At 35.9% G+C, this 15,061-nt stretch overlaps 1 protein-coding gene across 7 annotated transcripts in view; it reads right to left on the bottom strand.

Annotated features, from left to right (window-relative positions):
* PPFIA1 (PTPRF interacting protein alpha 1) overlaps nucleotides 1–15,061 on the bottom strand; it is a 63,255-nt gene that overhangs the window by 37,259 nt on the left and 10,935 nt on the right. For all 7 annotated transcript variants that reach the window (XM_068945417.1, XM_068945419.1, XM_068945422.1 and 4 more), the window contains exons 3-7: nucleotides 3,497–3,598; nucleotides 2,657–2,821; nucleotides 1,650–1,724; nucleotides 1,182–1,283; nucleotides 689–910 (exon numbers count right to left, since the gene is read on the bottom strand). In XM_068945417.1, the coding sequence (XP_068801518.1) occupies nucleotides 689–910; nucleotides 1,182–1,283; nucleotides 1,650–1,724; nucleotides 2,657–2,821; nucleotides 3,497–3,598 (666 nt within the window). The remainder of the gene's footprint in view (nucleotides 1–688; nucleotides 911–1,181; nucleotides 1,284–1,649; nucleotides 1,725–2,656; nucleotides 2,822–3,496; nucleotides 3,599–15,061) is intronic.

The raw sequence follows: 15,061 nt of genomic DNA, 5'->3' as shown, positions 1-15,061 counted from the left end.
TTAATCACTTGGTAATTTAACTTAAAAAGATCAGATATACTATTACGTATACAACTTACAAGTTCCATGACTTAAAATTCATCGCTAAAAAAACCCCAAACAAAGAAAACAAAAAACCCCACAAAGCATATCACAGATCTTTTACTCATCTCAGCAGCACAAATATAGCAAATCTTTACTTCTTGTGGACAGCAAAAGAGTTTTTCCAGACTTAACTAAACTCCCTTTCAATTTAATTCAATACTCTCTTCTGGAGTAGAAAGCAAGACACAGGACCTTGGAGAGCAGTGACTGACTGATAGCAGGACTGTCAATCACACCACTAAAATTAAGAAGATTCCTCAACCACGTGTATCTTTAAGAGCAAATTTAGACTTCATCAACAAGCTCAACATTTATGACAAGATCAAGCACTTTTTCAAGAACATTTGAAGTCCACAAAGATAAATTTCTAGCTTAATATATTCATGTAAAGTACATAGTTAATCACAGATTAATTCTGAAAGCAAATTTTAAATCAATGGAGTATTTTAAAAAAGGACTATAAGGTTAAACAAATTTTTTCCTCATCTTTCAAACCAAAAAAAAGTTTAAAAATACCAAGGTGCAAGTAAGCATCAACATGACTGATAATTTTATGAAATAATTATATTTGGAACTGCCCAAAATTTGACAGTTCACTCCTCACCTCTCGTACATCTCTCTGTAACTTTGTATTCATTTCTTCAGATTTTATTAAGTCTTTTCTAGCTGTGTCAAGATCTTCTTCCAGCTCTGCTACTCTGCTAGACAAAGCAGTAAGACGTTCTTTCATTTGTGTCTGCTCTTTGTTTTGCTTATCTATGATGTCCTGGAGTTCAATCACTTTAGCAAGGTTTTCATCATGGCATAATGAACCATCAGAGGATCTCTATTAAACAGAAAAATGTATTTAAATATTACATTTAAAATCTGAGAAACAAAAACTGCTACATACATGAATACACCCTTTCCCCAAGACAATTTTATTATCGTACAGACTACAAGAAGTGAAATCGTGATAAGAGACTTCTTAGTTAAATCTTCACTGAAAATGAAATTATAGTTTACACTTGAGACTGATATCATCTAATAAATAAATAAGTAAATAAACCCATCCACCCCCTCTCCCCCCACAAAAAAAAAAAAAGGACTAGTTATACCTTCCCATTTGTAGTTGGTGTGTTTTCCTGTTCGTGGTTTATATCCAGCATCCCATCTGGTAGTGTTTTTTTCTGATTGTTTTGCTCTTTCAGAATCATTAACTAAAAGAAAAAAGTTTATATTTATATATATATATATAAAAATATACATTTATAAGATATGCATATAACAAATTCCACTGCAAGGTATATATTAATACAGTATGGTACAGGCTGTCAAAAACTTAATATATTATATCATCACCCTCCAAAAATTCTTATTATAAAGCCACAGCAACTTTTTTTTTTTTTTTAAGCTCTTTCCTGCTCTTCCAAAGCAGACTAAGTTAAAACCAACTTTATCCCATTTGGTATCAATTAAAAATACAGAAGTCAACGAAGATGAACTTTAACCAAATACACTAGCATGTGCAAATACTATCCACATGCTCAGGCATATCTGAAAACTTGTTTTTAAAAGGAACCTACCTCTTTATGGGTAGTACCTAGTTCTTCTTCCAATAAGCTACATCTTTCAAGTGCTACTCGTAACCTCTCTCTTACCTGAAACAGAATAATTTCAAATCATTTGCAATCATTTAAATCAAACAGAAATCAATTTCATGTATAGCCACTTCACCTTGTACTTTCAGATAATAAATGAAGCTTTATTTCCATTACACTTAGAAAATTGCTGAAACTTGACTCAGGGCTAACAACTTAACAGACACTACACATTTTTCTAGAACAATCCTGCATCTCCTAAAAACCTATCTGAAGTTATTTTTAGTCATAAGCAAATCATCTCATCATGACATATACATTTAGACATATCCAAAATTTACATAGCCTCATGTAAGGCAAAAGGCATAGATGCGCACTTACAAGATCTGCAGATAAAAAAAGTTTTGTTTTGTTTTTTTTTTAAAACACAAGGAAGAGGAGACTGAATTTTATTTAAAATAATTTGCAATACTTGCTATAGAAAATCATAAAAGCTGTTAGCCAGACCATGAGTTGACAGCAAAATTCGCATTAAACTTAACCTACTTGCATAGTCTGATGCCAACACCAGGAACAACAAAAGGTCAAAGTTCCTTTAATTCAGCTTTACTTTATACACCTCAGTGTGAGCAGATTCCTTCCTTCCTATTTTCTCCAGTCCACTGTTTTCTTCTATTACATTATCAAAAGGCTATATCCTGATATTATATGGGCAAGTGAGTGTGTATAGTCCTAGAAGAAGTATGTTGCACCTGAACCATGCTTGGTTTACACCAGAACTGTTGGTGGGGTTCTGGGAAAAGTTATAGCACCTTGCTTCAGTGCAGCATATTAATTTGGGAGGGCAGTTATATCCAAAGCCACAATACTCACACAGAAAAAAGTTCATTCAGAGAACCTGATGTTTGCTGCTTTAGTACAAACAACTGTTTGCTCCACACAAAAGCAAAAGGGGGTAAGATGCAAAGATGTTAGGTAGCATATTTCATTACCTTTTCATCAAGAGCTTTATGGTGCTCAAATAAAGATTTTAGTGCTTTGAGAACTTCTACTTCACTAGAAACTCCTGCTGGAGACTGAGCTTGTCTCTTTACAACAGTCATTCTGAGAGATCGCTCATGCCTGGAGACTAGACACTCCAAATGTTCCAATAATAGCTGAAACAAAAAAGGAACAATGTTTATTCCCGTTCTGAATAGCTGCGAATAAACTTGCCTCCTAAAACATCAACAGCCAAAGACTGTTATATCAAGTATATGGATCCTTTTTTTTTTTAAACATTTCACCTACATAAGAAGCAATATCAGAGTTAAAACATTTCCTAATTACTTCTCCTTCAGTCTAGCTTTTAAATACGGTCTCTACTTAACCAACTCTTTTCAGCTCCATCAATCTGAGAACTGCATGCTTGTCAAAAGGATACATATAGAAAGTAATCTAGACTGGAGAGCTAGTGTCTGGCCTGCAGTTGTGTAAGCTGCTGGAGCAGATCACTATAGCTTGCCCTTTTAATGCACTGATCCTCAGTGCCACATGATTTCAAAAAAATCATCACAACAAGAGAGCAGAATGGCAGGTAACAGTGTTATCTTAAGCCTTCTACTGATTCTGCACAGTAGTATTTGGGACCGTGCATAAACTTTCAGACTTTCTTAGAACCCATACACATTCACACTACCAGGGAGATTTATGTGCAAATATCAATTGGCGGAAAGGGGAAACAAAATAAAATACCTATAACTTATCCTTCCAAAGTCAGTGTTCAGTACTTTTCTCCACACAGCTGCATACTTTAACAATGGTAAGCTTAAAGATAAAGACAAGGAACTAACCCGTGTATTATTTCTTTCTGCTTTCAGTTCAGCAATTTCTTCTTCCCTTTCAAGCAGCTGTTCCCTGCATACATTTAACTCCTTTGTAAGCGCTGCAAATTCCTGAAATAAAACAGACAAATACCAGTACATCAAATACTGGGACATATTGAGAGCGTAGCCATGTCAAGTGTTCATATGACTAAGTATTCATTTCAGATATCTAAATAATTTTGAAAAGCCAATACAATTGTGTAGGCATACTAAATAAACAGACTTAAGTTAAAACACTTAAAACCATTATACTGTCAACTGTAAGGACAAAACACCTTTGACCAGTACTCTTGAAAACTTGTTTGTCTCCCCTGAGGCAACTATCTAAAGTTACGGTATATCTCAGTCAAGTAAATGGTCCTATTTCTAATGCACTTTGATATCGTTTCAAAGAAATTTAAAAACCGACTGCAGAAGGAGAAATGAAAAAACAGAGCACTAAACACAGTTAAAAACAGAAACCTGCAAAACATGGTGAATTTCAAGTCAATATTTAGTTAAGAGAGACAATGCCTAATCCTGCACCTAGCAGAACACACAGGTTACTTCACAGGAATAATGCATTCTTGAAGCTTCACCACTTGGAAGACTCAGGCCTTTACCTGTATTTGTCTACGTTAGCTACGCAGCCATGCAGGGATTTAATCTATACCTACTTTCAAATCTTGCAAAACAAAACTGCCAGGACTAACAGTCCTTTCCCTACAGTCCTGCTAGGTATCTAGGAGTAGCTTTTCTTATTCCTGATCAAAATTTATAAAAGCTGAGCGCTTTTAGCATTCAAGCTTTACCATTCAACTTCAATAAAGTTTTCACCAAACAAAATTGAACCAAAGCGAAATGGAAAGTAGAGTGAAAAATCATTAGGGAACAGGAATTAAGGTAACTCACAGCAGTTACTGCATGTCTATTACTATTTTGAACATTGAGAGTAGTCAACATTAAATAACGTACTTCTAGATTTTTGAATTTCTGATAAATCTCTGGGTTTCTGTCAGAAATATGTGATTGAACTGAATATCTGAAAGAGCCACTATTTCCTAAACTATTGCCATTCTCTAGCAACAGTCTCACAAAAAAAACCATTCAACATAAAAGGCATTCAAGGCTTTGGATCAACTCAAAGAGCATACTCTGGATATAATCAAAGATACAACTATATGCCACTTTTATAGGCAGATACAGGGAATAATCTTATCTAGCTACTTACTCTGGCAAAATTCAAGTTGTAATCTGAACCACATGAGGCATGACTATTAGTAGTGAAACTTGAATCTGAAAAAGTCCGTATTTTAGAATAAGGCTTTATAGGAGTAGAAAGAAAAAAAAAGAAATGCTCCCCTTTCCCCAAATAACTCCCCCCCCACACACACACTTTTGTTATCAGTACAACTTAGGATGCAAAAATGAACACAAATCAAGTATGATTTCGAGTCACCTCTGATAGCTAGTGAACACCAGAGAAGCTCTCTAAAGCACTTGTAAAAGAAAAGATGCAGTAAAAGTAGCAGTAAATAGTCTACTCTACCATCTAAAATAAGGAAAAATAAAGAACAGAATCATGTCTCAAACAGTAAGTCACTTCAGTTGTGCAGATACGAACACCAAGATAAATGACGAACTCTAAGAATAACATACTGTGGAAATACAGTACTTGGTGTGCACAAAAGCTGTTTCTGGAAACTTTCCAAACTACTAAGCAGTTTTTCTTACAGAGAAAATAGATGCATATTAAGTAAAAGCTTAAGATGGAGCTATTTTGCAGTAAAATTCAAACTGACAGAAAACAGACCCTTAAAAACAAAAGGACACACCAACTAATTATATTAGCACATCTGCAAATTCGAACATGCAGCTAATAGGTAGCCTTAGCCAGAAGGCAGTGCCTGCAAGTTCCAAGAACTAATTTTGCAAGTTATATTCAAAAATATGTGTGCGACAGAAGTTTGTGATAAACATTTGACTGAAAAGTGGAAAAAAAAAAAAAATACTATTGTGCAACATAACCCTACAGTGAACTCCTTGGGGAATCTTAATGTATTAGGCTTTTAAAAACTGCCACGAAAGTGACAGTAATACCACTGCCACAGATGCAGAATCCATCTCCATAAAGTCCCTTCTTTTAAATAAAAGTCTGCTCATTTCTTAAATAAAAAATCTGCTCTTTGAAATAAGATTCAGTATATTCCCTATAGTCAACTACCATATATCGGGAGGGGGACCCCCCCCCCCAAAACCCATAAATTCTTTTCCTTTCTCAATTGCTAAAAATCTATTTGATTTCTTTAACATACTGAATGAAGGGACTTCAACAGAATAATAAAACACAAAATATGTACTTCAAACTATGGAATCAAATTGAAACAAGAAATTTCACATAGTTTTTCCACAGACCTTCCCCATTTATACTCACGTATTAAATAATGAAATGTTTTCAAGTATCATTGAAACTATTACTAAAAGTACTAACAAATCCAAAGTGCTTGATATGAACTTGTATTTTTTCTTTGCCCTTTTCAAAACAAACAGGAGTAGCAAGTGAAAATGAACACAAACCACCAACACCAAAATTGAGAAGCCTGGACATTATGCAATATTCCTAAGGAGGTCAGACTGACATGGCAAGTTCTGTATTTTTCTGGTCCCTATCTCAAGTCTTGAGAACAGTATAAAGCAAGCACTAAGAACTACCATTTTGTTTCATCATCTTTCCTCAGCTTGACATCACTATTTAAGACAAAATATAAGTTTTCTTATCTTTAAGACACGCATGACCCCCATCTTCAGAAAAACTGCTGTACATTTCAAATCAAAGAAAGCCTATTCAAATGATTATAGCACATGCATTTCTATTCATTGCATACTCCTGTGCGAACGTAAATTGTAGCACAAATATCATGATTTTTGACATGAACCATCACACTGTCAGATGACCCAAGAACATCATCACACACAGGAATTTATATTGCTGCTGCATAAACAGACTGACATGTATTTCTGGCATTGCAAAATACCTCCACTGCTGTTTGTTTTGTTTGAATGTGTTTGCTCTGAGTCCCATAAGCTGCCTCATAAAGAACACTCAATGTCCTTAGTTTCAGTTGACACTGCCAAAAAGACATGTTCTTTCTAGTTTTAACACCTACCTTCACGGGTAGGCAACTTGGGATTTCCTCAAACATTTCAAAAGGAGAGAAATGATTTGCAACCTTAACATCTCAAAAAAATTTAAGTTTTTTTTTCCTCAATTTCTTCTTTTGTATTAGGTGAAGGTAGAGGATAATTGTAAAGGAAACAAGAAAAGTCCAGAGAAATTTTCCTACTTATCCGCAAAGCTAGGAATTATCGATTCTGTAATTAAGACGACTGAGAACTTCAGAATCAAGTTCTGCTCTGCTTCTAGTTGCCATCAAGCAACAAATACCTTGCTGTGAAAAATGACAGGGACACGACTGAGAAAAGCACTTTAGAGCACTTACTAAGAGAAAGAATCCGAGTGTCTAATATACTAGAAAAATAAACCCTGTTGACTGGACTGCACTGAAGAACACATATATACTCCTACTACACTAAATTGAAATGCTTACTGAAGAAAATAGCTTTCTGAACTGAATCATTCCAAATATGACTATTATTGACAGAAATTTAAACTCTGAACAAGAAGGCTAAAAATCAGAGAAAGCAACTTCATTGTTGTTGTTCCATCAATGCATTTTTTGGTTTTTGTCCAGAAGCTCCACAAATTTCTAAAGCAATAGCATTTCTTCCACATCAACCTTCAAAAAGGGCTCCTTTAGTATGGTAGAGGCCACAATGTAAAAGCATCCTTCCAGAAGTAGCACCAGCTGATGCCTGGCCGTCTAGCCCGTGCAGTTCTGATTTATGGACTGACAACTGCTTCATTACTTGCAAGATCTTGGTCCAGGAGAGTGTTACAGCTCTCAGGCAACAGTTTTTCATCATGTTTATTAGAAGTCTGATTTATAAGCTCCATAGACAGTACATCTCGAACCAGTAAATGCTACATGTCAGAAAAGACAACAACATTTAACTTGGGAAAAATTTGCAAGAAACAGATGTAATCTCTGAAAGTCTATTAACATAAGCTGCATATTAGAGATGGTTTTTGCTACTATGACAAAGAGAAGATTGTTTAGGATTTGCGTAAGACAAACAACTTTTTTTCTACAACAAAACATAACCCTGCTCTTCAGCACATAAGAAGCTCAGATTACAGGCAACCAGAAAACCTATTTAAAAGAAGAAAAAAAATATACCTTTTGAATTCCTCAGGAAAATACTATATAGTATTCACCACACTTAGTTTTACAAAGATGGCTATACAAGCGTTGCATCTTTAAGAATTTTCCTGCTGGAAACACACTAGCAGAACGTATCTGTTTAATCCTTAAGTAACACTGTTTTACAGACATTTGGTCTGTAGCCTACCTTAACACCCCCCACAAAAATCAGAGAAGCTGGAGAGCTCATGAGAGGAGCAACAGGAGCACAAAGGCAGCAATGTCCTGATGTGAAATGTTAAATATTTACCTTCATTACCTAGGTATCAAACAATCTTTCGTAAATTTAATTTTAATTTTCAGTCCAAATATTTAATTTGGAACTGGGACATTCTAAGTAAAATCGAGCAAATTTTTCCAGCTATTGAACCACACCAGTTTAGCTTTTTCAGCTAACATTCAGCACACTTAGGAGTATTTACAATCACAACTAAAGAGCAGTCATGCATTTTACTCATTAAATTCATCCTTCTAAAAACATGCAGCTACACATACTAACAGAACAAATCCAGAAGATGTATCAACCACTGCAAACAGTGCTTTGTCCATTTAACATACTAATTCTAATTACTTTTAACCTTTTCGTCTCTCTACAATGTGCTAATGGAAAAGAGAAAATTAGTTTGGAGTATAAAAAAAATATTTTCTTTTCTTCCGTTCCCCCCTCCCCCCCCCACTATCTATTCATTATTTTCTGGTAACAGACATCCTGATTTTTCTTAGCTGGGAACATAAAAGTTATTTCAAACATTAAAAGATAAACTTATTTCATAGAACTGCTTCTCCTACTCTTACCCCCCGCCCCAAACAATTTAAGAGTGAATCTAAGAGAGAAGAGAAAAATATTAAAGCAGTATTAAAACACAGTTATGCCAACCCCTTAAGTTTCAGGGTATTAAAAGGGTTTTCACGCCTCAAATGATTGTTTTCAACTACAGTAAACTTCCACAATATTTTGTATAGCATGTAATACAATTAATTTAATCAACCTTCTTCTCTATTTTTTCCCTACACATAAGAGGCTTCGTACCTGAAGAGAACACTACCAAAACACAGGTGCAAATTTCTTTACTATTAAAAAAATTCTCACATTGTCACTAGTGGCACTGAGATATTTTAAAACATTTAATATTGCCTTGGGTCAACTTTCAGAAATTTATTTTTTTTCTGGCTCAAAAGCCATACTTCTGTGAACAAAAAATGCAACACTGCATTAAAGCACTAAAATGAGCCCTGCAGCCAGCTAAAGGAGTTTGCAACTTTTAACTGTTTTAATATATATCTACAGGCCAGAGTTGAGAGCCAATTGTTTCAGTAATTTAAGCAATTTAATACCCTTCCCATTTTCAATACATTCACACTTGAGGAATCACAAGCTCTTTAGAGAGAAGAATTGGACTTAAAGGATAATAACTGGACTTAAAGAATACTATCATTAAAAGAACTTCCAGATTTTGAAGTTCCCATAATCCTTGATTCCTCTGCAACAGCACATGAAAACGTTAACTTTTAACCATTCGGATAATACCACCAACAAATCTGGAGTTTCTGCAAAGACAAATAGTATTACCATCCAATGTAGAGACATTTGACTACTTCTGTGCCCAGGTCTTGCTCACCCACAAATGTATTCACCTATTTCATTCTGGAAAGAAATATCAAAAAGTAGAACAAACAAAAACAACTTGCAATTTCTGCTGTGATGGTAAAGTTTTTTGGGTTAAAACAGCTATTTACATTATATTTGTAAGCCACAAAATGGCTGTCTTTTGTAGGCTTTTTGTAAGGCAACTATTTTCTAAAAGCTTCCGTTCTCACAGCTCGGGATGGGCTCTTACAGAGCTATTACACATCCTTTGCACAGGTGATGTAGTTCAGTACCATCAGTCCTGAACTTATTTTAAGAAGTTTAGAAGGTAACAGCTTGGGGGGTTGGGGGAGGGGGGGGGGGGGGAGACGAGCAAAAAACTAATTCAAAGTCAGGAGGTACCAAACACACACCTAAGAACAAAATGGAAAACCTCATAATAAGAACAAGTCTCCATGGAAATAAATAGGTTTCCAGTTACCATCCTGAGCAAGTTGCTTAATGTGCAGCATTCACTGAGCCCGAGCTACAAAGCACTAAATCTGGGCTTCACTGCTGGAAGCTTTCAGGAAATGCTACATGTTGAAGTGCAAGAAAGCATAAATGAAGACGAGTTGCACTTGGCAGCTTTGTAAGAGAAACAGAAGTAATAGAAAAAGGGAGGTAGAAATCTATCAGCTCCATGTTCTCCCTTCCCCATTGTGATCCATTTCTGATAGACATTTTCTATTCAGAGAGTGGGAGGGCAAGAGTAGTGGGTCCCACGCAGTGGCTGGATCCAGCTTCTGGCCCCTAAAAAGATTAGGTCTTCCTTTCACCACACTAATCAACATCCAATCTTTACACAAACTGCAGAACGCTCTGGAATACATCTTCTTGGGGATCTGTGAAATTAAGAAAAGGGATCACCTAGATTGCTTACTTAAGTCAGAAAAATGCCATCCAGTTACTTGCGTTTTAGGTCTAGTAACTTGCAGCTTACTAAGCATCTTCCTGTAGTCTTGAAGGCATCAAAAGATTAAGAAACGATCACTTCTCCACGTAGTTTGTTAGTCTTCTCACCAAGCCTAACAAATGACCCGCTCAAAGTATGGTAGATCACATAGTATATACTTTCAGTTAACCGAGAGTGGATACAACTTATTTTCATCATATAGCTTTTTAAATAAAGACTTGTAAGCTACTTTTAAAGCTAGAGACACACAAAGATTACCTATGCATCCAGTGAACAATTTTTTTTTTTTCCAAAGGCTTTCTGCAAATAGTTTCAGGGGAAGGGAAAGTGGGGAGGGGAAAAGAAACCCTGCAACTTAACAGCATTCACAAAGGATTAACAAGAAATGAGAACACTAACTAGAAACTGCTTAAACTAAGACCGTTTTCCTCCCTTCCTTTCTTAAAATACTTTCAAAATGCTGCCTCTACTGAGGCAACATTCTGCATCTTCTGAATAAAGTAGTCTGAAAGTAGAACCATTACAATAGCTTTAAGTCAACAGCTACCTAGCAGCAAGCATACAGAAAACAAAAGCACACTTCAGACTTGCAGGAAACTGAGCATCTACTCACAGGCAATGGTTGCAGAAAGCTTTCTTCCATCGTGTGGCTAGAATCATTGCTGTGATTATGCAGAGGTACACCTTAACTGCTCTTGGGTGTACATGAACATGTCCCCTGAAAGGGCAGCTACAGCACACAAGCATTCAAAACCATATCAAGCTTGTCCATCTTCAAAAAGGTACAAAATCAGTTAAAATATGTATTGGAAACACTCCAATTATTGAAAAGCAGGCTTTTAAACTTGCTGCATGATTGACTACTTCCTGCAGAGCTATGACTGATGTGGCAGGTCAATAACAGAGTAATTCGGTTCAATATTATATCAGTCCAAGTATCAACAGAAGAATAGTTTACCTTAACACAGAAATAAATCTACAATATTTGGGGGGGAGGGGGGGATGCCTCTCAGTTACACCCCGGTTCAGTGAATTCTAAGGGTAAGAATAACCAGTAAGAATAACGACATTCCTGCATCCCTAGTCCAGTCTATTTTGATTAGTAACTAACACTGTAAGTTGTAGTACAACTTCTTAGTTGTAGCTTTAGGCACCTCCATTTTTGGAGTCCATGTCAGTGAAGAAACCTACCCACACCCACAACCACTATGGCAAAAAGAGAATACAGTTGTACTTAATTAAAGAAGAAGAATCCTGCAGTACCAGTTTGACAAGATATGGGGCAAAACCCATCTCATCTTTAATATGACACTATAGAGATTTCATTAAAGTTTTTCCTCTTCACATAGAAGTTGGTCAAGATCTAGGATCCCATGTCTGGGATTTCACAATGTACAATGCCTCTCAGAAACGCCAAACTTCAAAATAACTGCAGGATATGCTCAACAAATTTAACAGAAGTTCAGCATTTTTGCTGGAATTCCCCCCGCCCCATGGAGGCTGAGCAACTACTACAGAAACTGTAAGTACTTTTAAGTTGTAAACAATACTGAACTGTAAGTTTCCTTGGACAAGAAAAAAAAAAAGTTTTCTGTAAATGAACTCCAAACATACTCCACTCAAAATATCTAGCATAATTTCTGCTTAGCTGGCATTTGATATTAAATTGCTATGACTTTTAGAATTAAAAATTGTTTAACCCTAAACAATGAGTTGTAGTGCATTTAAAGAATTAATCACGTGACTAATACTTCACTATTTTTCAGAAACAGACCCAGGACAAGATCCATCATGTATAATTATTTCAGTGACAAGATACTTCTGCATGCAGAAACTGTGAGCAGCAGCTGAGGCACTGCCCTGCCCTATTCTAATCACTCATCTTGGCCTCTAGTTGTCAGATTTAGTTCTGTGGCCAGTAGTTGTAAAGTACATTTTTCACACTGTGTAAAAAGGGAGCGCTTGGGAATATCTTAATAAGGCTGGCCAAGCTAACTTTGCTAAACATGCATCAACATGCACTTCCTCCTCAGTGCTCTATTTTATTTCTTTATATATATTTTTATATATACACATATAAAATAGATATATATTATATATATATAAAAAAATACATGCATATATGTTTTGCCAAGTGATGAATAGTTCGATTTTATAATATCAAACTTGTTTAAGCAAGTAATACTCACTGAGGACAGATGTGTGCCTTCAGCAGGAAATGCAACTTTCAGGCTCTTATTTTATTTTTCTATTTCTTTGTACTATCTATCATTGCAGTTCATATGCTAAATGAATCCACTGGATAATCAAAATATATCCAAATCTGTAATAGCCAGGCTGAGTTTAATTTGACTCATTGGAAAAGTTATTTGATTTTTGCAAATAAACATTACTTTTAAGCCCTTTCCAAAAAAGCAAAACTTCAGGTCTTATAACAGACCACAAGTTTGACATTTAAACACATAAAACCTTAACTCTGCAACACAGATTTTGAGTATCAAGGGTTTTGTTTTTTACTTTTAAAAATGTTCTTAAATGATTTTGTGCGTGCATGCGCGTGCATGCATGCACCACAAAAGAGGCCCATAACAAACTGTTCTATCAAACTTCACGGTAATGTTACATCACAGAGCAAAACCAGGGATATGTATGATGCTAAACAACAGAGAAAGAAAAAAGGAGAAAAAAATGAATGTGTCAATACACTGTAACCAGTGACAAATGCTGCAACTGAAAGTGGATTGGTGAGGAACCTGGTCTGTCTGAGGAGAGGCAGAAGCTCCTATTCCTCACTGGGCTACAAACAAGAGACAGATGATGCAACTGGGAAACCCTGAGGCCTCGTACTCAGTTGAGAGAAAAAGTACACTTGCCCTGTTTCTTCTCTACTACCTCCCAAGTCTTAATCGTAACCATTACACAAAATACAGGAGACCACTATACAATCTTAAGTATCTTCATCTTTTCCATATTTATCAACTCAAGCACCACCAGTTTCATTGTATGACTCCTGTTCTTAAAAAAAAAAAAAAAATATATATATATATATATATATATGTATAAAAAAAATCCCCAGTGCAAATTTGAAATGTTGATAAAGGTCTATGGTTTTCACAAAGTGAACAGAAAGTTTCCAAAGACTACAGTTCCAGCAGGGGATTAGAGTTACACCAATGTCAGTATCAACATAAACGAGATGAAGAGGGGAAAAAGACAGCCCCTTTTCTGTGTGGAAAAGCACTGAAAGTTAAAATCCTAAATTTTTTTGAATCTCACTTGACAATTGGCAAAGTAGTTCCATACTTCTAAAATCTGAGCCTTTGCTTTGAGAAGATGATAGTATTGTTGAACCACACCTTAAAACATTCAGAAAACTCGAGCTGCACGGTCTAAAGTAGAAAGAAGTGACTAGCTGCACCTGCATCTAACCTACTGTTATTCTACACAAACAGAGCTAACAAAGAATGTTGTGAACTTCAGAGCCTTTTCCCCATAAACTAAAAAATGGGACAATACTATAGGAAAAAATTCATTATTGTAGAATAAAAGATTCACAGTAGTATCCGAAGGCATCCCTTAAATAATCTAAGCAAAAGTTTAGTCATTTACCAAAAGTAACACAGCAATCTGGAGCTCTTGAGGAGTGATTCAGAATTAAGAAGTTTCCCAAAGACATGCAGAAGCATACAAAAACCCTAGTCTGATTCACCCCTGTACGCAAGGCCTGAAAGAGCACGCTCTAGGCGTGCCCTGCTGCTCTACCCACAGTCTCTCAGGAGCAGAATCATCCATTGCACCTGTAAAGTTTAAAAGATCTGAAGAACTTCCAGTACTACACTTAACTCTTCACATATCCAAATCATATTTAAACCACCTTTAATTTAGGTCAAAGGTTTCCTAATCAAAACATCAGAGGTAGCCCATGTTTTAAATCCTAGCAGAAATAAGAGATTCAGTTGTGAGATGTCAGTTAGGACTGTAAATAAGACAAAATAGAATATTACATTACACAGAATTCAGGTTCCCACCGGGAGCTGTAAGTCCATAAATCTTATTCACATGCACACTACAGCAAAAAATCACAGCTAATAACAAAATTTAGGTCCAGCATACCTGATCTCAGCCCTATTTACTTAGCAAGATTAAGAGAGACCTATGAAACCTGCCACGTTTCAATATCCAATTCCAGCTAACAGATTGCTTAGTTACAGGTAGACATGCAGAGAAAGAAGAGTTCTGACTATGATATTTTACTGCCAATTCACTTGCTATGTGATTTTTGTGACAGGCAATTAGCTCATTTAAGACATTTGAGAATCCATAACTCAAACCCACATATCCACAATCTAAACCTTGCCATTGATCAAGTCATAAGTTTTTCACATGTGTACAGCAGTATTCCCTTCCTCCCCTCAATATTCTTTTCAAGAATAGCTTTACAGGGAGAAGAGAGCTGTACATCAAGCAGTCTGTGCACAGCACACAATAAAACAAGAAACTGCACTGAAAAAATCAGAGAGCTACCTGAAAGTGACTTGTTTTATGCATTCTCATGCTTGAAAATTCAGATATAGTAATGAAAAAAGCTTTATAAAATTGTTGTTACAGAGATAACCATGGATCCATAGAGCCAGCAACGTGCCCTTGCAGCAAAGGTGGCCAACGGTATCCAGGGCTGCACTAAGCAG

Source organism: Struthio camelus, chromosome 5, assembly GCF_040807025.1.
Source record: "Struthio camelus isolate bStrCam1 chromosome 5, bStrCam1.hap1, whole genome shotgun sequence".
Lineage (NCBI taxonomy): Eukaryota > Metazoa > Chordata > Aves > Struthioniformes > Struthionidae > Struthio > Struthio camelus.
The sequence above is the reverse complement of the archived record's forward strand: the minus strand, read 5'-3'. Positions and strand labels throughout refer to the sequence as shown.